General features: G+C 52.7%; 2 protein-coding genes across 6 annotated transcripts in view; both read right to left on the bottom strand.

Annotated features, from left to right (window-relative positions):
• The window catches only part of SLC29A3 (solute carrier family 29 member 3), a 174525-nt gene that overhangs the window by 6000 nt on the left and 146207 nt on the right, over window positions 1-22318 (bottom strand). Inside the window, exons 1-3 of one of the 3 annotated variants that reach the window (XM_056351314.1) lie at window positions 6589-6696; window positions 5503-5763; window positions 115-197 (exon numbers count right to left, since the gene is read on the bottom strand). In XM_056351314.1, coding sequence (XP_056207289.1) covers window positions 115-197; window positions 5503-5751 — 332 coding nt within the window. In that variant the 5' untranslated portion in view covers window positions 5752-5763; window positions 6589-6696. Of the gene's footprint in view, window positions 1-114; window positions 198-5502; window positions 5764-6588; window positions 6697-22318 lie in introns of those variants that run through there. The other 2 variants (XM_056351313.1, XM_056351315.1) reach the window with 2 other exon arrangements.
• The window catches only part of UNC5B (unc-5 netrin receptor B), a 57687-nt gene continuing 44888 nt past the window's right edge, over window positions 9520-22318 (bottom strand). The window contains exons 4-17 of one of the 3 annotated variants that reach the window (XM_056351310.1): window positions 20996-21099; window positions 19909-20089; window positions 19196-19363; window positions 18686-18850; window positions 17874-17906; window positions 16563-16757; window positions 15725-16105; window positions 15214-15301; window positions 14956-15124; window positions 14611-14844; window positions 13560-13709; window positions 13120-13284; window positions 12851-13029; window positions 9520-12450 (exon numbers count right to left, since the gene is read on the bottom strand). In XM_056351310.1, the coding sequence (XP_056207285.1) occupies window positions 12285-12450; window positions 12851-13029; window positions 13120-13284; window positions 13560-13709; window positions 14611-14844; window positions 14956-15124; window positions 15214-15301; window positions 15725-16105; window positions 16563-16757; window positions 17874-17906; window positions 18686-18850; window positions 19196-19363; window positions 19909-20089; window positions 20996-21099 (2378 nt within the window). In that variant the 3' untranslated portion in view covers window positions 9520-12284. The remainder of the gene's footprint in view (window positions 12451-12850; window positions 13030-13119; window positions 13285-13559; window positions 13710-14610; window positions 14845-14955; window positions 15125-15213; window positions 15302-15724; window positions 16106-16562; window positions 16758-17873; window positions 17907-18685; window positions 18851-19195; window positions 19364-19908; window positions 20090-20995; window positions 21100-22318) is intronic. The other 2 variants (XM_056351312.1, XM_056351311.1) reach the window with 2 other exon arrangements.

Here is a 22318-nt window from a genome sequence, read left to right as displayed (position 1 = left end):
CCAGGGGAGGGGGAGACTGAGCTGGGAGCCATGGCTGAAGCCGGAGAGAGGAGTGACACAGGCAAAGCCAGGGAGAGCCGCGGCTAATAGACCTGGGAATAGAGCAGCACTTACTTGTTGACCAGCAAGAAGTTGCCGACCAGGCACAGCACCGAGGGCACAGTTGAAGCAATGGAGATATAACTCTCAAAAAAGTCCTGCCAGGAAAAAAAAAAAAAAGCAAAGAAAAACAGGTGTGTGGGGGGGGAACAACACATGAATTTCAGGTCCTAAATACGGCATGATACAGCACGCATGGGGAGTTACGATCATAGAGCCATAGAACTGTTTAGGCTGGAAAAGACCTTTAAGATCATGGAATCCAACCATTAACCCAACACGGCCAAGTCCGTCACTAAACTGTGTCCCTAAGCACCACATCTACACATCTTTTAAATACCTCCAGGGATGGTGATTCCACCACCTCCCTGGGCAGCCTGGTCCAATGCTTGACCACCCTGTCAGTAGTGAGGACATTATTCCTAATATCCAAACTAACCCCCACCCTGGTAGAACTTGAGGCTGTTTCCTCTTGTCCTGTCACTTGTTACCTGGGAGAAGAGACCAACCCCCACCTGCCCACAGCCCCTGTCAGGCAGCTGGAGAGAGTAACAAGGTCCCCCCTGAGCCCCCTCCTCTCCAGGCTAAACAGCCCCAGGTCCCTCAGCTGCTCCTCATCAGACTTGTGCTCCAGCCCCTTCCCCAGCTCCGTTGCCCTTCCCTGGACACGCTCCAGCACCCCTACGTCCCTCCCGCAGTGAGGGGCCCAAAGCCGAGCACAGTATTTGAGGTGCGGCCTCACCAGTGCCGGGTACAGGGGGACAGTCCCTGCCCTGGGCCTGCTGGCCACGCTGTTTCGGACACAAGCCAGGATGCTCTTGGCCTCCTTGGCCACCTGGGCACACTGCTGGCCCATGCCCAGCCGGCCGTCAGCCAGCACCCCCAGGGCCCTCCCCGCCAGGCAGCTTCCCAGCCGCTCTGCCCCAGCCTGTGGGGCTGTGTGGGGTTGCTGTGACCCACGGGCAGGACCCGGCACTGAGCCTGGTTGAACCTCATACAATCGGCCTCGGCCCATGGGTCCAGCCTGTCCAGACCCCTCTGCAGAGCCTTCTTGTTCTCCAACAGGTCAACACTCCTCTCCAATTTGGTGTAGGTGTTCACCTTGTTGCATTGTAGCATGTGTTGCAAAACTGCTCAGGACAATAGGCAGCAGGAACGGCCCCGGGGTGGGGGGGGTTGTCCTGTCCTGGGACATTTCAAGAAATCAGGGACATATAAACTTCAGAAGCACAAATGGTTAAGGAAATACCTGCCTTGGTGCTGCACTGGCCTCATGGGGCAGCACCCGAAATAAGGAGGTATGAATCTATCCTGCTAGCTGCAGCATCCGGGACAAATCCCCTGAATGTTTCATCTTACTTGAGCTCTGTGAGCTGTTTTTTATAAATCAGGGCACAAAAGCATTAATATTAGTTAACTGCCTCAAAAGCCTGTGATGGTTAGCAAACCTGTGCATCCCCTTTCATGCAGTGACCGCAACACCATGCCTGAGAACGTGCTCCAACAAAAGCAGGCTGAGTGGGGACACAGGGACACTATTTTCCCTGCCAGTCTCCCTCTCTGCATGCACAAAACTCATTGAGAAACTATATTGAGACTCAACACACATTTACTCTGGGGGCTTGTATATCGTCCAAGCAAGTTGGTTGCAGCATCAGTCAACATACACCAGCTCACCTCACACAGAGGTCAGGCTGGACACACAGAAAGCAATAACCATGGCAGAGAGAGAGAGATTTCTTTGCCAAGATTGCAGCCAAATGCTTACATTTTCAATCCATTTTATGTATTATGCTGTTAAAGCACGTCTGCTCCATCTTCTCCCCTCAAGGTGCTTAATCCCTTGTTTTTCCTGTGGGAATCTCAGCCAGCAGGTAGGACGAAGCTCACAAAGAGTTTATGACCTGCATATCCACCCCCATCATGATGGGCTTTCATTTTCTGCAGTTATCTAGCTACAGAGATGGGGCCATGTCACGTCCGAGTGCGAGAAGGCACTTGGCACATTTTCTCTGCACATCACCTTTTTTTTTTTTTTAGCTTTGCATCCTAGTCTTTTAATCAGTTTACAAGCACATTCACCTATTCTTCCCTATCAGGAGCTTTACTGTAAGCAACAGGAAATCTAATAATCTCTCCTAGAGGGTCCATATAGATGGAGACATAAATGCCTGCACTTACGGCATCGGCTTAGTGAAGCAGAAAGCTCAAAACACTATGGCCATATGATAAATTACAGAAGAAAAGACAAAGCAAAATGCAAAGCTGGCTGCTAAAACTAAGACTTATTTACCAACCTACTTAAAACAAACGCCCAAACCAGCCTGGGGATATTTAATATACTTCCAAGTTAATTTTCTTTTCTGTTTGGGGAGGAAAAAGGACTTTATAACACTTTCCACGAAACAGAAGTGTACTTGAAGTACTCCAGCAGAGATGCTGCATTTCAAACACCCTGGGGAAATGTTCATTCATTCCCAGTAATGTGCTCACAACAGTGGTGGGAAGAAAATTGGGAAAGTATTTAAGGCACTAAGGAGCCTGCACTGCACTGGGAAATTTTACCTTGCTTTACGCATGGCCAAACCCTGCTAGAAAAGAAAAGTCAAGTAGAAGGGTTTCAATTGCTGTCATTTATGTGAAAAAAGAAAGCCTTCACGCCACATTTTTAATACAGCAGCAGAATGAGGAGTGGCAAATTTAATCCATGCACAGACCAATGGAAAATATCAGACTCCGCACCCATCTCACCTCTTCAGTCCTGCTCCTTAGGTGCTATCGAGCTCAGATGGTAATTGTTCTCCATGGATGGATATTCCCACCCATCACAGATATGCTTTCAGAGCAAACTTTTGTCTATGCAAGATATACCTAGCTCCTCTCCCTTTCTGCTGAGCCCTCCTTGACCTGCCAGCTCATCTCTGGGCACCCCTTGCTCACAAGGGCTGTGGTCCTTACCACAACATGGTTTTAGAGGAGAAACACAAACACTGAAAGACTGTCAGCCCTTTCCTACCTGCTAATAATAATAACAATTAATAATCATCATCACCACCACCACCACCAAAGCAAACGTGACATCTTCCTTGCCACCCAGAGCTGCCTTTCTCCCACCTCTGCCTCTCATGGGGGAAGGTCTCATCCCTCAGCCATGGAGCCAAGGCACATAATGGAGGCGTTTGACCCTGTATTAACTACAGCATCTTCCAACATGCTGCCACGATGCACACCGCGCACTTGGTACCTTAAAAAAATCCCAAACAAGAACAAAGCATCACAGTGGCAAATCAGTCACCAGCATTGGCCAGTGCTGCCAAGATGCTTTTGCAAAGTAGTTTTTATTTTGCTCCAGCCTGGACTTGGCGGCTGGCTCCTGCCGGGCTGGAAAAGCAATCCAGGCCCATGGCGGCAGCTGAAAGCACCAGAGCGTTACCTGGAGCATGGGGCATGAAATTAGCAGCAGCAAGTAGGCTGGAGCCAAGAGCAGGCTGCCAGTTACAGGTACATCTTTTCAGAGTTGAGCTCCATTTGCAGGTAAGCTGCTGCAGCACTGTGGCTTGCCATCCCAGGGGAGAAATGGGGCCGACTGGTTTATTTTTGATCAGACTTGCCTGCCACGGGAAAGCCAGTTGCTTTTCACTGAGGAATTAGAAAGCATCCTGCCAGGCCATACAGAAAGAGAAGAAACATCTTTCCAACAAAGTAATGGCTGATCCAACCAAGAACAGGGCTATGCAAACAGCTTTTTTACACAAGCACATCAGTACTTCAGCATCCTGGTTGGTGACACACTGCTTCTTCCCCATCAAAAACACAGCCAGCTTAACAACTTGTCCTGGTTTTGGCTGGGATAGTGTTAATTTTCTTCTCAGTAGCTGCTGTGTTTTGTATTTAGTATGAGAATAATGTTGATACCAACCTGACGTTTTTAGTATAAACATGACTTCGCGACAGCTAAGTGAAGGACTTTTCAGTTTCTCAGGAGAAGAAAGAAGGCTGGAGGGGCACAGGAAATAGGGAAGGGACACAGCCTGGACAGCTGGCCTGAACCAACCAAAGGGATATTCCAAACCATAGAATGTCATGCCCAGTACATAAACTGGGGGAGTTGGTGGGGAGCGGCCAACGCTGCTCAGGGGCTGCCTGGGTATCTGGCAGTGGGTGGCGAGCAACTGTAATGTGCATCACTTGGGATCTTTTTTTTTTGCCTTGTAGATGTTATTCTTCTCTCCTTTTCATTATCACTGTTATTATTATTATATTTTCTTTCATTTCAATTATTAAATTATTATCTCAACCCACAAGTTTTACCTTTTTCCCGATTCTCCTCCCCATCATGCTGAGGCTGGGAGTGAGCGAGTGGCTGCGTGGTACTTAGTTGCTGGCTAGAACCATGACACAGCTATTAAAATTAAAACAGCTGTGGATGCCATACTGGTGTGAGAAATCATAGAGTAAATGCAGGTGTCACACCTGGCTCTGTATTTACATAAAAATAAAACATGCCCAAACCACCTGAACAAGCTTGGCAATGGGAGGAGGACAGGACGCAGCCTCATCATGCCAACAGCTTTTCCAGCCACAAAGAAACACCATTGCTTTGTCAGGGGCACAGAGAAATAAACCTGTCACGGCAGGAGGAACAAGAGAAGGTGGCTTTTTGGGGCAGAAAAAGAGAGGCCACCAAGCCTGCCATCCCAAAGCCAGCTCATCAATTACCCCATGACAAGCTCCTTGTCCCATATGCCAAAAGCCAGATGTTTATCACTGCGAGGAGGTACTCCGGTCACAACTGCCACATCTTGAAGGAAAAGCAGTAAAGCATCCAGAGGGGCTTCAGACTATCAGAAGCCACATGCTCCAGGGCTGGTGCTCCTGCAAAGCCCGGCTGCCACCTCTGAATGATGTGCTGCACCAGCCAGTGCAAGGGAAAAAGTGCTTAAAATGTGTTCGATGCCTCGCCACAAGGCCAGAAGCTCAGAGTTGCAGCCAAGTCTGGCTGGGAAAGCACAGAACCCTGTGGGGCCCAGGGGCTCACCAAACATGAAGGTCAAAACAAAAAAACCCACCAAAACCACAAAGAGATTTTTACCTTGCACCATAGAAATCGCCCTATGAAAGGCAGTCTTGCTTATGGGGCAGGTTAAGCCACATTTTTTAAATGCACCTTAAACCTTAGCACTTCAAGTACAGGTAAAAGACAGACCATAAAGTGCTACACCTTTTAGTTCGAAGCATCTTTCTTGCAACTATTTGCACTCCCCAAATAAACCTCTACCCCTGGTTTGCAACAAGCAAAACCCCAGAGGACATTCATTTACTTTCCGGGGAAGTGGAGGGGAAAGGAACGAGTCAGGAGGGAAATCAGCTTTTTTTTTCCTGCCTCAAAAGCAGCACACTCACCCGCAGATCCGATGCTGCCTGCCCACCTGGGCCTGCCTGTTCTGAACAGTTTTGCAGCTTGTACATCCAGTAGTGCTTTGCTGTGATGAAAAAATTCCAGGGCAGGAGGGACCCGATGCCCAGGAGAAAAAAAATAACATAGGCCCCATGTAAGCGGTCGCTTGGCTTTTGGCGGCTGTATCTGTTCACCAAGGGCTCTTCAATCAGGGGTTCCTCATCTGGGGAAAAGCTGCCAGTGGCCGGATGCATCGTGCTGGCACGCTGCAAAAAACCACCACCAAAAAAGATATTATCACGAGTGTTGCAAACTGTTGCTCGCAAGCAGCTGCGCCCAGCTTCCCCCTCCTTTGGCCCATGATCGCCCAGCAAACGCTGGATGAGTGAGCTGAACCGGCACGGGGGTGGCTGGACCCCCGAAAGCCATAGGAAAGGGGACTGAGGCACAGTGAGGACAGGCTCTGCCGCAGCAGCACCCATGTTTCCATCCATAATTAATAATTAACCCGTCCCCTTGGCCTTACAAAAGCAGGAACCCTCGGCTCATACAAGGCTCCAGAAAAAGATTAACAGCTTGTGAACTACCAACTCCGTCAGGCTTTGCAGAGCAACCTGTAACCTAGCGTAACACCACCGGGCTTCCTAAAATGACTCGTAAACTAATGCAACACCGCCAGGCTTCGCCGACCGGCTTGTAAACTAACGTGACACCGCGAAGGCTTTGTAAAAAAATGACTCATAAACCCGCACAACGTCACCGGGCTTTAGAAAACGACTTGTAAGCTGACGCACCGCCAGCAGGCGAGGCGAGGCGAGCGCCAACTGCCGCGGCAGCAGCGGGCGCTGCAGAACGGCTGTGGGGGCACGGGGCGGGGGGGGGCGCGGGGCGGGGGGGGGCGCGGGAGGGGCACGGGGGGTGCGGGAGGGGCACGGGAGGGGCCGGGGGGCGCGCGGGAGGGGGGGCGGGGAATGCCGGAAAACGGGGATTCGGCAGGCAGCGTTCCGGTTCCAGAAAGAGGAAGCGTCGCGTCCCGCCCCTGCATCCCTCCCTGCATCCCCCCCCGCATCCCCCCCCGCCGCCCCGCACACCTGCGCCCCCGCCGCAGCACTTACGGGGGGACCGCAGGGCCCCGCCGGCTCCTTCCCCACAGAGCCGGGCCCGGCCGCCCCGCTCCGCCCCCCCGGGGGTGGCACCGGCCCGGCCCCCGGGCGGTGTCACCTCCCCGCCCGCCCCTTGCTGCCGGCACCGCCGCCGAAGCCTGCCCTCCCGCCTTTTTCTTTACCCTCTCCCCCTTTTATCTTTTTACGTTTTTTTTCTTTTTTTTTATTTCCTCTGTCTCCACCTGGCCTCTTGCAGCTGCACCGCAAGCAGCGCTGCCCCCCGCCCCCCGGTTTACAAACGAGAAGCGCTCTCAAAATTGGTGCGCCTGGCTCACGGCACGGCCATGGCAAAGCTTTTGCCAGGACTTGGGTTTTGGTGGATGTCACCGAAGTGCGAGCACCTGGTCCCCTCCTAAGGGTATGAGGGTGGGGAATGGGGAGCATCTTCTGTAGGATGAGGGGCCCCTGCCAGAGCCAGGACACGGGCTCCTCCTTTACTCACTTGGCTTCCTGCAATGCCCCACTAGGATTAATTTCATTGTAAAGCTCTCAGTTTCCTCCAAACTACACTTTAACACTTGCCCCGAGGGCACCATGGGACTGTGAAGGAAAACATCACTAGCCTTCCTCTGCCTCCTCTTTCCCTTCTTCCCTCCCCAGAGATGGGTTTGGCTCCTTGGCATGTGGGCAGCCACACATGAAAAAGATAAACCGGTGAGGCCCCAGCTTTTCTGCAGCCCCACTCCAACCAGACACGCTTTGCCAATTTGTTTGCACTTGTGCTGGCAATTAGTGGAGTTTTACATCTTATGTTTCCAGTTGTCAGCTGTTTGCCTTTAGCCTTCCCCATCTCCACTATTGCAGGTAATTATAACCAACCTGGGTCTCTTCCTTGCGTTTTCCTCCATTGCACATATATCCAGCCTTTCTTCATCAAAGCAAAATAAGCCTCTGTTTATTCGCAGAAGGCCCTGAGATGGTCCAGTCTGGTTTTTTTCCGTGTACAGCTGCCTATGGGAGAAATACAGATAAACCCAGACAGCTCACCTTCCAGCAGCACCAGTGGACACACAGCTGGCCACCGTCTGGGGGCTGGGGCCAGCCATTACCCATCTCCAGCCTCTCTGAACCTTCAAGGAGAGCAGATCAGATGGCTTTCGTCACCCAAATGTTAAAATAGCTCAAGAAATCTGCACGCTCTATTTTCCACCCCCTTCTTTCACTAGCAAAACAAGCAGAAGCACACAACCAACCCACTGGCAGTGTGCTGAAATGGAAAGGCTTTAGAGGGGCACATGAGTTTCTCTCCAGAGGTTTCTCCTTGGGATTTTCATCCACATTGACATGCCAGGCTGAAAAAGCACCTGAGGAGATGGCACAGCCTATCCGAGTCAGTAACCCATCAACTCAGAGGGATTCGCCTGATGTTTCTGACCTGCTGCCGTCTATCATGTCAAAAAATCCACTGCTGGAGAAGAGCCTCAGATCACATCAGCACAAGGGACCGTGAAGGCCGAGCAGGGGAAATGAAGCCAGTCCACGCTTAACCGAAGGCGTGACGGCCCCTTGAGTCAATTTTACCCATACACGAGAGACCCTCTGCAACACAGACCCCCACATGGGCTCAGGGCAGGTTTTAGGGACACCCCTGTGCTCAAAGCAGGGTTCAGGCTGCTTCCCTCCACCCCAGCCCCATAATACAGGGCCAGCGCTGGTCTGAAAGCAGGGTGAGCTGTGAAGGAGCGGAGAGGGTATCACGGCTATCCCATGCCGTAGGACATCTATGGGCATCCATAGTACTACTTGCCCTTGCCACGCTAGAAGCATAATGGAGCAAAGGGCGTGCAAGTAATGGTTAAGAGATTAAAAATTATTAACCAGGACTTACAGAGCAGCTGCCTCCACCCCTTGGTACAGCTTGATGTGCACAGAGCAGCTCACGGTAAGTGAATTGTAAAATCCAGCGGGACTGGCCCAAAGGAAATTTCCTGAACACACAATGGAAAAGTCAAGAGACCCTGACGTGCGCTGCTCCGGTGCTCCTGGGCATCCTCTCTCCGGATGAATAAATCTGTCAACACTTAGTGATGGCACGGCAGTGACTTTTGAATCTGTCATGGGGACTGAATTTTATGTGTATAAACTGCAGAGAGGATTTGGGCCAGCTTAATTTTAAGGGGAGTTAACAAGCTGGGTATTTCTGTAGGAGGACATCAGGTGACTCAGGCAGCAGTCAGCTGAAGCTATCCACAGCTCTGGGCCCTTGGAAACATGGGCTAGTGCAAAAGGTGCCCAGCGAAAGCAACTTGGCAAACAGGTTAAAGGAATGAAGATGCAAAGAGAAAGTTACTGCTTCTGAGAAGGTATCTGCCCCAGCATAGTATTTGGTGCTGGAACGCAGGGGAGCAGTGTGGTGGAGGCGGTCCCCAAGGGAGTGATGGGGCAAGGCAAGGACACAGAAGAGCAAGGTGGCGGTTGGAGGACAGGGGTGCCCAAGTTATGTACTACAGCTCCATACTCCTTTCCCCGCTCCCCAGTTAAGCACCCTGGGCCTGGTCCTTGCTGGAAGGGGCACTGCTTTCTGCAGGATATCCCTCAGGGAAGGAAATTAACTGCTTGATTGTGGCTTAGCCCATGAGACAGTTGTAGCACTAGTCTCCTGTCTTGTAATCATCCATGCGAGTCCAAAACAAACCATAAATCAATCTTTACAGCTTACCTCCATTAGGGACTCCGACAGCAACATCCTCCCGCTGCCAGCGCTGGGACACCTGAGGCATCGGACCCAAAAACAGGCTGGAGGGGATGCGCAAGGGGATTCCCATGCTGCTGCTGCTGCTCCAGCCAGACCCAAACCCCTGCAGATGCTAAACCCAGCAGGAACTGGTGAGTGATGAACGTGAGAGGCGCGAGCAGATTGTTTCTCTTTTTTTTTTTTATTAGACTAGGAAATATAATTTATTGCATAAAAATTAATTTGTTACAATAGGAATGCTAAACTTTATTTACAGTTCTTTAGTTTACAGAATAAACAGATGTGGTTTTTAGAGGATGCCACCAGGCCCATCCCCTGGACATATAAATATGGAAACAGATTGCAGAGCAAGAGATGGACACTGCCAGCATGACACGGACCACGGGTTTGCCTTTGCCAAAATGCCCAGACGGAGAAATCTCTGGTCACGGAGGGAGGCGTGAAGGGCTTCTGGGAGCTGGCACCCATGGAAGATGGGCACAGGTGCTCAGAGGACCAGGGTGGGGGGCAAACCCTGCCTCCTCCCTGTCCCGCTCCTGATGCAGGTTCCCTGGTCTGAAAAAAGGGGAGAAGCTCCCCAAACATGCACTTTGGCGGATCCAGGCAGCTGCTGCCCGCCAAAAGGAAGGGGAAGACAAATGCAGATGGATGGGGATGGAGGCAGAGGCACCTGCGGATGGGACGGATGGACAGACAGGTGTGTGTGCTGGTGTAGTGATCTGTGAACCAGAGACAGTGAGAATGACAGCAAGAGAGATTCAGATGCAACCCCAAAGCAGAGGATCTCATCTCACAGAGAGCACTGCGGCACTGAGAAAGGAGCCCTATAAAACACCAGCAGCCAGTTTGGTCTGTCAGCTCTTAATGTCTTTCCAAATTTGCTTACTCCCTCTTAGCTCAGAGATGGGGTCTCAGGTATCAGATGCTCGAATGCAACGTAAAGGATGGATAAAACCCTTCATTACATGATGCAGGAGCTCACCCTGTAGAAGTCTTCCCATCCAGCACAAATGAAAAACAACCCCCCTCTCCCACAGCATTGAAAACCCAGCAAGAAATGAACCCAAGAGACCGCAAAACACAACAGGGACTGGCTCTATATATTCAATCACTGCTTCAAGAACTGCTGAAAGAAATCATATCTGTGCCCGAGCAATACTGAAAACTCCCCCTGAGCCACCCTGCAAAGGCAATGCTCTCACTGGTGGCAGGGCTCCCTGAGTTTGCTCTGGTCCACAGAGCGCTTCAGGATGCTGCAGGCACCCTGCAACACCAGTCCAGGGCTTCGCAGCCAGGACACTGCACATTGCAGCCTGAAACAGGACCTGCTCTCAGACCCTGCTCTTAATACTTCCACTGATGGAGAATCCACAGCCTTGCTGTGTGATCTAGTCTAATCCTGAGCTTACCTTCCCCTACTTTTTTTTTTTTTTTTAAACAGACATATTTCTAAGATAGAGCACTTACTGAGTAACTATTTCTATCTGCAGGCAATCTAAATTTTTACCTTCATTTAGACACCGTATCTTTGTAAGGAACCTCACTCCTGCCTACCCCTTGATTACTTTCTGTTCATCTCACTTCTCCATCATTTATAAAAAATCTATTACAGGGGGGAAAAAAAGGAGCTGCAATGAGAGGATGGAAACCCAATCGCTGCTTATGATGCTGTCCCTCACATGAAAATGCTCAGCCTGGCTTGCAACTTGGAGATACCAATGTCTCCCTCCCCGAATTCCTGCTGAAATACTGCATCAAAACCCAAGATCCCCAAAATGATGCAGTTTGCAAGGGGCTGCATCCTGGCCCACCAGCCCTCTACTCTCCCCGGACCCCTCCACAAGCTGCTTATCACCTCCCTCTGACCCCCAAGCCCAGTGCTCACTACAAAATCCTGGTGGGTTTAAAACATCCCTCCTTTGGCCTGTAGGTTGGTAGGTTGGTGCAGGACTTGAAATCTTTGGTTTGTACAGAAGTTATGCAAATGAAGGCGTAGTCATCCTAAAAAGCTCCCCCAAACGATGCCAGGGAAGAATTCATTAAAAATACCCAGATCTGGACACACTCCCCTGCCAAACCCTAAATGAAGGGCAGCATCCCTCATCTCTCCTTGAAGGAGGAGGTGGACCCCTCACTCCACTGGGCATTGCTGCCAGGGAAAGGGGAGTTTGCAAGGAAAAAACTCTTGGGGAGGGTCTCAGCTGGCCCTGAACCAGAGGGGCGTAGAGGCACTTCACCCTACGGACTTCCCGGGGGTCCCAGGACATGTAAACACATTTTTCTTGACTTGAATCACACTCTTTTCCCTACAAAAGCATGTTCATTTAAATCTCTCTCTTTGCCACCCTGACCATAGCAACGCTCTTGCTCTCACACACACAAAAAAGATTTATAAATCTGTCTTTTTTTTTTTTTTTTTTTTTTTTTTTTAAAAAGGACTCATCCAAAGATCTGGATAATAAATTATTTGCGTTTCCTAAGAAACTTTTTTTTTTCCTTTTTTCTTTCTTATTTGCCTTGTTATGCTGTCTGAAGCTTTTGACAGAAGCTGTTCGCCTAGATTGTACTTGTCCCTTCAATGCAGAAAGGCTATTAAAGGAGGAGGAGGGGAACCCAAACAAAGGAGAAGGAAAGCCCCCGTCCCGACTTGAGAAGCCCTAATTCCTCCCCAGGCCATGAGGAGGAGGAGGAGGAGGAGGAGGAGGAGGAATAGGAATGCTGCGTAACACTTGAATTGCTTGTAAACGCTGAGGATGGGTCTCTAAGGCTGACAGTGATGCGGGGAAGGAGGGAGAAGCAAAGGCCTCGGCCCTTCCTCACTCCGCCACTGCCCGGGGATGGATGTGCCTCCCTCCACCGTCAGGGAAGAGTCTCCCCCTCGCCCCCCATTTCGTCCTCCCGGCCCGCCAGCTGTGGGGAGGGAGCATCATCAGCAGTCCCCCTCTGTGGCCATGACCACCAGCATTTCGCTCTTGCCCATCTCTTCTAAGGCACTGGCCAGGGTGTTGAGATCGCCGTCGTCTTGGTGCTCGGCTTCCCATAAGTCCAGGAGCACCCCGGTGGGGCTGGCTTTGGTGGCAAAGTAGTTCAGATACCTGCAAAGGGGAAGCAGAGAGGAGGTCCAGGTTGGTGCGGTGCCCTTCAGGAATGCAACATGAACCCTGATGGAAATGCTGTAACACAAATGTCAAAGCCCTTGAGAAACCGTCTTCAATTTTTATACAGTGCTGGCATTCACGCGAAAGCAACACAAGCTTTGTTTTGCTGAAATTACCCTCCCTGCCTTCAGTCCTTGAAGGTGAAGCTAGGCAGAAACAGCACAAACAGATGCATGAATACAGATGGGTATAACCATGCACAGCTATATCCATATTTACGGGTCGACCGATATGGCTGGCCATAACTTAGCTGGATGCATGCAGCAGGAAGGGAGCACAGAGCGAAGCCCCCATGCTCGGGGCACAGGAGGGGAAAGCAATGCATGGAGAAACCCACCGGTCCATGGAAAGTTTCTGGGCGAGAAGCCTCCAGTCGTTTCCCCTGGAGTTGGGAGCATCCAGGCTGTTGCAGATCTTCTGCCGGATGGAGAGGGGGATTTTGAAGGCATAGGGTCCCAGCTGGGCAGTGGTGGCACTGCTGTGGTGGGAGCACAGGGTGTCGAAGGAGCTGGCATGCTGCAAAGGGAAGGACAGAGTGAGATGTTGCAGCACAGAGTAGCTCCTGAGCGTGTCCCCTTGCTGTCCCCCTGCCTCCCCACTGCTCACCTCTCCCAGCGTGATATGAAGCTGGAAGATCTGCCCTTCCCCTTCCACCTGCCGGACGCAGATCTTGCAGGTGAGCTCGGTGGAGGCCTGGCTGTACCTCTCCAACGTGAAGGTGCAGTGCAGGGCTCGCTGGCTGCCGCTCCAGATGTGATAGAAGGGGATTTCCTGTGGACCACAAAGCACGGGCTCAGCAAAGGCTCCCACAGCTCCCTTGAGAGATCAAACCTCCTCCAGCCACCCCACAGGGATGAGACAAGACAGAGGGACCGCACAGACAGCATCCTACCAGGAAAGACCAGAAACCTGGTCCCCCTTCCTCCTCCATCCCTCTAGGAGACAACTCTGGAGACAAAGACCAGGGCAGTCACAACCCCGTGGTGCCTGGCTGAAGATTCTGTCCCTGGTCTGGGACCCTGGCTGCCCCCACCTCAGCCCCTCACCTGGTACTTGGCCAGCAGCTTGCTCCTCCACAACGCATGGGGGATGTCATGGATGGAGAGACGCAGGTTGTGGTAGCTGTCCTTGAAGGGCAGGGACTTGGGCTCCTCCAGCAGGTACCCGCCCAGTGTTCGCTCCAGCTCCAGCACCTCCTGCGAGCAACAGGACAGGCAATGTGAGACCCAGGAGAAGAGCAGAGGCTGCTCCTCTCCCTGCTCCGTACCCAAAGCCAAGCACGTTCCTGCCAAGAGGAGCCAGCAGCAGCAAGGCCAGAACTTGTCAACTCATCTCACACACCAGCTCCACCTATAACTTGAATTGTGTAACGCGAGCATCTGTACATGCCTCTGTACTCCTCAGGCAACGCAAAGGTCCAACACAAAGGTCGGGCACTCTCTTGAAGAGTGCCCACTCTTTTTGTTTTTAACACCATCCCACTGTTACATTAGTCACTCCTAGCAGAAAAGTATGATCCAGGAGCCAGAGCACTGCCTACATCTCCACCTAGAGGCACTACAGCAATCCTGACGCCACAGGACAAGTCACAGAATTAAAACAGCCACTGTTTTAATTCCACACACCACCAGCCACAGGTGGTGGTCCAGGTGGCCAAAGCATCACAATTCAAGCTTCCTGTACTGCACTTGATGTCAGCACAAAACCCTCCCAGGAGGGGAGAAACATGTCTCCACGTAGGAATAACAGGATCTATAGAAAACTAAGGCAAATCACAGCAGCAAGTGTTTTTCTGCGTGGCAGAGAGAAAACCCACCCAGCAGCAGCAAAACCTCTCCTGTAACGTCTGCAGAAGTGGTACCTAGTACAGGAGCTAAGCAACATCCTCACCGTTTCCTTCGGAGAGGGTGAGGAAAGACAGAGAAAGCAGTAAACACGCTTATTATTTCACTGTGGTCACTTTGCAGGCAGTTGCATCAGGTTGCCTGCTCCCCAGGGCCAGGCCATCCAGAGAGGCATCAGGCAGCACCCTGCCACCATCGCAAACAGCTTTGGGAAGCAGGGGCAGCCCATGCTCGTGTCACAAGGCGATGTTACCTTCAGAGCATCTGGCGTGTCCTCCAAGCAGTAGACCTTGAGGCTGTACTCCAGTGAGGTGCAAACAGTGGGGGCAAAGATCGCCAGCTGGAGCCTCTTGATGGCTGACCTGGAGTAGGACTCTCCCACAAAGACGTAGGTGCCAAGCTGGTCCAGCAAAATGTGGCAGGACTTGGCTTCCAACTGGCAGTAGCAGGGAGTGTTGAGGGTCTCTTCATCCAGGGTCACAACTTCCTACAGGGAGGGATGGGAAATCAAGGCTGGAGGTCAGCCCGCCGTCCAGAGGGTTGTGTTGCAGAATGCTAATGGTCTTCGCTGGCTGCAGGGGCTGGGTTCCCACCTTACCTCCCAGTTGCCCTGGTGGGACTGAGTTTTCAGCTGGTAAATCCAATCCGAGGAGCTGACATCAGCACAGTGGGGAATGGTCAGGACGACGGGGCGGCACAGGAGCAAGCCGGTGGGTCCGCAGGTCACCGCTGGGCTCAGCACTGTCTGCGTGCCTTCAGAGGGCAGGCTGGAGCGGGGAGAGGGGACACCGGTTGGAAAGAAAGTCTCACGGCAGCCAACAAGGAACAAAAGCACGGGCAGTGCAGTGTGACTTACAGGGTGCTCTCTGCCTTGTTGAGGACCAGGTACATCTCGTAGAACTTCCCCTGGGGGATGGCCCCATGGGGCACCAGCAGGCTCACTCCTAGTATGGCACACACAGGCGTTAGTCACAAAGTGAGGGACAAACTGCCAGGGAGAAATCACCCCTCCACCCCAGACAGCAGTGAGCTAGGGCAGCCCAGAGTACCCTTGGAGAAACATCTCCAGATGTTTCTTAGCTGCACCACCTGCAGGGAGGAGCCAGGCCACTGCATTAGGAAGCAAAACCACAGGATGGGTCTTTTTGCAATGCCCTGAACTGATGGCAGGGCTGGCCAGGAAAGTCCCAGGAGGCTGTGACCTCCAGCGTGAGAAGCCTGGCTTGGGAATGGCTTGCTGCCTTCCTCCCCTGAGCCAGCTTTGGGATAGAAAAGGACCACTCACAGCAGGCAAGTCTGCTGGAACAAGACCAACCCCTTGATCATTCAGCAGCCAAACATGCCCTCTTCCCCAGCCTGGGGCTTACCGGTGCCCGGTATGGTGAGCCTTCCTCCCAGGTAGCCAAACGTGCCACTGGCACTGTTGCCATGCTCCCGGGGCAAGCTGAGGAGATGCTGGGAGCCCAGGGCTTTGCTCCGCATGTTTGTGAAGTGGCCGTCCCTGGTGTTGTCCCCTGGGTAGGTGCCGGTGGCAGGGACACTCCCAAGCAGGTCCGTCCCATCGTGGAGCCCCGGCGAGGAGGAGTTGTACACCTTGATCTTGAGGTTGGGGAGGGGGTCGAGCAGGGGGGAGTTGGTCATGGGGATCTTGTCAGAGGAGTCCTGCAGGGCGTACATGGGGCCACGGTACACCCCTGCGCTGGCCGTCAGGTCCGGCTGCATCGAGGGGTGCAGCAGCTGAGGGTTATCTATGGGAGCAGGAAACTCAGATGGCATGGAGATGGCAGTGGAAACAAGGGGATGTAAAAGCACTGCTTGACTGGGAGAGATGCCTGTGAAAAGCCCTCCTCGCTCAGCAAGGAATAGAAAGCACGTAGGAGGTACAGTGGGTACAGCCTGGGCTACATTTGTCCACTTTCCACCAGGCACTTGGAAGGGAACTGCTCAGCATTACGACTAAGCAAGGAGCAGCACCCCACAGTAAATTCCCACCACGTCTGCTTTGCAGATGCTTTGCCCTGTCTCCCACCATCAACACCTGACCACCGCCACGGAGCTCTCAGTTTCCAAAAATCAGCACATTCCCCTAGAAAATAGGGCTGGGGGTCTACCAGGGACCTGTCCCCTACTGTGATTTGCAGCCTGACCTTCCTTCTGCCTGGTCTTGAGCTGGCAGGCAGGACCCGCACGGGCTATGGCTCTTACCATGCCGGGAGGTCTTGAAGTTGACAGGGTGGAAGCCTCCAGTGAGAGCAGCTGATGAGTCTGTGATGTCCGTGTCAAAGTCCCGGCATCTCCTCCGGTACACCACCACTCCCACAGCCATGAGGATCACGATGAAGACAAAAATGGCCACCACCAGCCCAGCATACAGGGCTACATCACCTGTGGCCTCCAGCACTTGGAGGGATTAAAGAAACAGAAGTGAAAAAAGAAGCACCAGAAATGCACGTCAAGCCCCACCACTGCTCCCCAACTCTACCACTACCTCAGGACGCAGGCATGAAGGGGAGAATGTGTACTGGGCCTGCTGGAAAGGCTGTGGTAGGAGGATGGAGGGTGTTTTCTAAGGAGTCCAGAAGTCAAGAGCAATGCCAGAGAATAAGATGGAGGTGAGCCCCTCAAACCTTTGGAGGACACCTTGCCACAGCACGTGCAAACTTTACCTGAGCACCAAGAATCCCAGAAACATTAAGGTCTGCTAATCTAAAGCTATCAACCCTCACACCCTGACAGAGATGACCCTGAGGGGTAAGCGTAATGCCCGGCCATGCATGCCATATATGCACCTGAGCTGTGCATCCATCCAGAAAGATCGAGAGTCACTGTATCTATATAGACACCTCTCAGCTTCCCCATCTTCCCATCCCCTGCCACAAGGCTCTTATCTTTACATGCCTGGTATAGCTTGGATATATCTGCCCAGAAAGGAGAGGGATAAAGACGGAAGGCAGAGCATGGTAAAGCGTCCAGCAGCAGCAGCTGAGCACGCTCAGCCCACCCTTCTCTCCTCCCTTCCTCCACACCTGCCTGCAACTCTTTCTTTTTTATGGTTTTGTGCTGGAGTGAAGCCCTGTCCTGAGCCTGGCAACCTCAACCGCGTTAGGCCTATGACACTGCTGGGAGGTGTCACCTCATCCCTGAGTCTCTCCACCCGGCTGCCAGAAACAGGAACCCTGCTGTGCCCTGGGACCTCTAACTTGAGGAAAAAGTCCTTGTGGGGAGGTGACAATGCCTGGAGTAGCTTTGGTGGTGTGACACCGGCTGCATCAGGGTGCACCGAGAAACTGCAGGCAGCAAAAGGGGGATGGGAGTGGGAGGGCAAAAGTGGGCTGTATATTTATAGCTTCAAGCAGAGCATGTGATTTAATGTACACAGGAGTTCTGGGGTGGGCTTTAGGCGCTCCCTCCTCCCACCCTGCCCACCCTGCTGAGGAGCCCTACCATGAGTGCAACAGAACAGAACCAAAGCAATGCCTCGCAAAGAAACAAAATGGCCATGAAATGAGCACTTACGGTGGCTTTTGGGTTCGCTTAGAACTCTTTTATCTGTTAGGGAAAACAAAGTTAGAAAACAAAAGGTGAAGGTGGCAATGGTGCAATGGGGATGAGATGAAACAGAAGGCAGGGGAGGAAGCCAGCCCGGGGGGCATGAGGAGCCCTAGCATGGTGGGGAGGAACTGGAGAGCAGCGTCATTCCCCAGGGCATGCAAAAGCCAAGTAGAAGCATGGTGACAAGGACGTTCCCATGGCCAGACAGTCCCCGGGGTGCATGTCCCCAGCTAACTTTGGGCATTTCTGGCCATGGCAGCATAAAAGGGGACAGTGGTGTCACACAGCAGCAGGTGGCAGCATCGGCTGCTCAGCCTTCAACGTGCCCACTCAGTGTAGCAGAACCATTATTACCATTATTGGGCTTTTTTGTACCTGCTGCTCCAGAGCTCCTGCTGAGCAATGATCCAGGCCAGGTGTTTTCATGGTGAGGCTGAGAAACCCCTCCTGGCTTGCCCCCCGTAACCACGACCAGCCTTATTTCAGCAGAGACCCCAAATCCAGCACCATTTCAGAAGGCTTGGTGGGACATCTAGATCCCACCAAAAATCCCCAAACCTTTCTTTCCACTGGGTAAGAACTAGCTTTGAAAGGGGTGAATCCGGTTAAAAAAAACCTTGTTAAAGGCACGATGTAAAAATTAGGTGCCTTCCACAGCACTGCCTGCCCCATCAACTTCCAGGCAGTGCCAGCAATAGTGTGGCCATGTGCCAGAGCACCACAGCTGCTGGCATCATCTACGGCACCAGTCCCTGTCCACCCTCCTGCATACTCACTCTGCATGCAGAGCCCATCGGTGCAGTTTTTGGAGTCGAGGAGCACGCCGCTGCAGTCCTTGCCGCCGTTGCGGGGAGCTGGGGCGGCACACTCACGGCTGCGCCAGTGGGTGCACTCAGTGCTGCATGCTGACCACTTGCTCCACTCCGTCCATGCTCCATCCACTGTGGGCCACCAAACACAGGCATGTCAGTAAACCCCTTGGCACGGCCTCAGGGCTTGTTCCCCAGTGCTGGGATCCCTCCAGCAGCAGAAAGGTGCCAGCGCCCATCTCAGGGCTTCCAGAGACCTCTGGGGCACATTATCCCAGCAAACCCAGCCCCTGTCTGGGGAGGCTAAGTTGCATCTCTGCAGACATCTGCAGCTCTTTCAAGTCCTGGCAGACTGAAAGGTGCTTTGGACTGGTCTTCTGAGCCCCTCTCTGCTTGGGGTACACTGGGAGCACAGCTGGGCTGTGTAACCCGGGGGGACGGGCAGTGTGGGCAGACCGGTTCCCGAACCCGCCTTACCTGGGCAGAGGGTGGTGCAGGTGATTTTCTGGAAGGGCTGCCCATCACAGAAGGAGCCACCGTTCAGCGGCGCAGGGTTGGTGCACGTCCGGGTGCGCTTCTGCCAGCCCCGGCCACAGCGGTTGTTGCAAGGAGACCACTCAGACCAGGTGGACCAGCCACCATTCACTGCATGAGGAGACAGACAGTTTTAACACGTCAATGGAGCCCATTTCAGCAGGATCTGGAGCTAAGCCTAGGGTTCGCTGAATCCTCTGTTCTTACATCATCTGTGACACGCTGGAACAGCTCACCCTCACGAAAAGCAAATCATGAAACTCCTTCTCATGTCACATACTCCATGCACAAGGTGCTCAAGCCTGCTTTGGTCCTTTTCCCACTTCGCAAGTATTTTTGCATCTGGCCACAACAGATCTTTGGTTTCATAGCAAAGTTCAGCCAAATGCAGCTTATTAGCTGCTTTGAGAGTCAAAGCAATCTGGCTGGGTTCAACCTCCCCTCACCTTTGTACCTAACTGAGAAGGCTTGGAAATACCTGCAGCCTGTGCAAGCTGGTAGAGGTTCCTGTTTTGCAGACATTGGCTATTGCCTAATCTAATGCAATGCTCTGGTGGGGTTTACTACTACCACTCCCAGGAAGTGCCTGTATTTCCCCTTGGCTTGGAGACAAGGTCATCAGCAAAGGTCCCCTCCCCAAGAGCAAGGGCCACTACCGTAGACAATGACAGCGGCTGTGGTGCTCCGGCGCTTGGCCACGATGTTCTTGGCCATGCAAGTGTAATTAGCAGTGTCCAAGAGCCGGGCCTGCTTGATGATGAGGTTGTGATCGATGGTGATCAGGAAGTTGGTGTCCTGGGTGGGATCGATGACATCCTCATTCCTCAGCCATTCCACCTGGCAATGCAAAGGAAGGGGTGTGTAAGGATAGCGATTAAGCTGAACAACAACTGAACACTCAGTCATGGAAAACTTGTCACAGGTTTCAGTGGAAATGCCTATCCCACATGCTCCCCACCATGAGGATCTCCAAGGGCCCCAAAGTTAAGCTAAGACACAATTGCTTAACTAGGCTGTTTGAGAATGGTGCGAGCTGATGCCATCACCAAGTGCAGGTGTGGGCAGAAGCAAGGAGAAACATCAGGTTGGAGGAGCTCAATTCACCAGCCCTGACAGAGAGCAAAAACCCCCTGGACCAGCCTATGATGTGCACTACAGCCCTCTCATCTTCATCACCAACACCACCGATACCCTCAGCACCACAACCACTGACCGGCCAACTTTGCCTCTGAATATATTTATCTCTCCTTGAAAGCTGGGCCAAACCAGGCCTGGCAGGGGTACCTTACTGCTGTTTTGGCCAAGGATGTGACGTTGTGGCTACCACCAACGCACACCTCCTGGGGGCTGACGGAGCTGTGGGCAAGGGAAGCACTGCTACTGTGCTAGGGAAACCCATCTGTATTGACCTCCTCAGCCCTTGGCTTGCACTTGTGACTGCTCCCCTTCAGAAAAATCATTGGGTGCCCCCTTGTTAGGTCTTCCCTCTAACGGGTTAATGGCATAGCAGGAAGCATGGGAGGGCTGGGTTGAGCAGGTGCTGAGGTTACGTCTGTTATTAGATGTCAGAATAGCAGGTCCACTGCTCGATATAAACACTTCGGCTGAATAATGAAAGCTGACGGTCTCAGCACGAGGCCATCCATCACAGCTGCAAGCCATCTTGCAGGGATGTGTGCTGTCTCTCCCCAGGACGGGAGAGGACACCCCACTGGCCATTTTTTTGACTGCTGAGCTGCTCACCTCAGCCTGCGGCACCCCTTCGGGTGGGCGGCACTGCAGCAGGACCTCATGCTCCAGCGGGACCTCCTTGCCCAGTGGCTCCTGGTCGAAGTTCTTCCGTAGGTCTGGGAGGGAAAGGAAAACCCAGGGGTTACCAGCCCACTGCAGAAACAAGGCAACCTGCAAAACCTTGGTGGGGAGAGAGCATCACCAGGGGCCCACGACTAGGGAAGTCCCTCTGGCACAGCACAGCTAAAGCAAAACATGTCCTGGGAGGAAGGAGCCAAAGCAGCATCTTTTCCAGGATGGATCTGGGACAGCACATGCTGCTCAAAGATGATGCCTGTCCTCCTTCATGTGCTTGCAAGCTTAGAACCCCTCCTGTGTTTTCCTTTTGGGGCTAAACCTCAGCTTAACTATTGTTTTTTCAACCCTCACGTTCCCTTTCACCTCTGGACTCTGCACCAGGACACTTCTTTGTTGAAGGGAGAAAAAAATGAGATTTACACAACAGCTCCGGCTCCCACGTCAGTGCCAAAATGAATCCCCAAATATCAGGGCTATAGGGCCTTGCTGCTCAGCTCTGCCCCAGTCAGGCCTGGCTAAGCCCCATCCCCAGACTCGCTGGAAACCTGGCCATCACACTGGAGCCGAAATAGGGAACGGATGCTACTGAAAAGCCAGGCTCACTCAGCAAGGGGCTGGCCAGTGCTTTGGGGAAGGGGGAGAGGCAAGAAGCTCAGCAGAGCCCCCAGGGACGTGGGAGATGTGGAAGGGTCCTGCTCCAGAGCCTTGAAAGGAGCACGAGCATCACTAGATGGTGCTGCAACCCTCTGCTACGGCACCCAGCCCTCTACAGCTGCGGCTCCGCTTGCGAAGGGCAGTGATCCCTCGGTTCGTTCCATCTGCTCGGCTGTGAGAAACACCAAGCCCTTAGCTGGGGCTGGACAAATCGGCTCCCTCAGTAGCCAGCCCTGTGCCTCGTAACATTTTCCCTGTTCTGACTAAATCCTTCAACAGCATAGCTGATTCACCAGCCACCTCCGTTTTGGATAATGTGTTGGATTATTAGCCCTCTAATAGCAAAATCTGTTTACAACTGGGGAAGCCTGGCTGTTGTCCTATAGCTTTGCCATCTCATTTGCTAAAAGAGCAAATTCAGCCGGGTAACAGCCCGATTAACTCACCCTTAATCAGGCTGACACCCGCAAACAGCAGCTTAGAGAAGTGACATATGACAGCAGGGGCTCCAGGGAGACAGAGTCGCTGATTCAGGCAAAGCGTGCAAGGTGCTAACCGCTGGGTTATTAACGATAATAAAGCACTGGGAAGAGCTGAGCACGC

The sequence above is a fragment of the Falco biarmicus genome, chromosome 9 (assembly GCF_023638135.1).
Source record: "Falco biarmicus isolate bFalBia1 chromosome 9, bFalBia1.pri, whole genome shotgun sequence".
Taxonomy (NCBI): Eukaryota; Metazoa; Chordata; class Aves; order Falconiformes; family Falconidae; genus Falco; species Falco biarmicus.
Note: the sequence above shows the minus strand (reverse complement) of the source record. Positions and strands in the feature narration are given on the sequence as shown.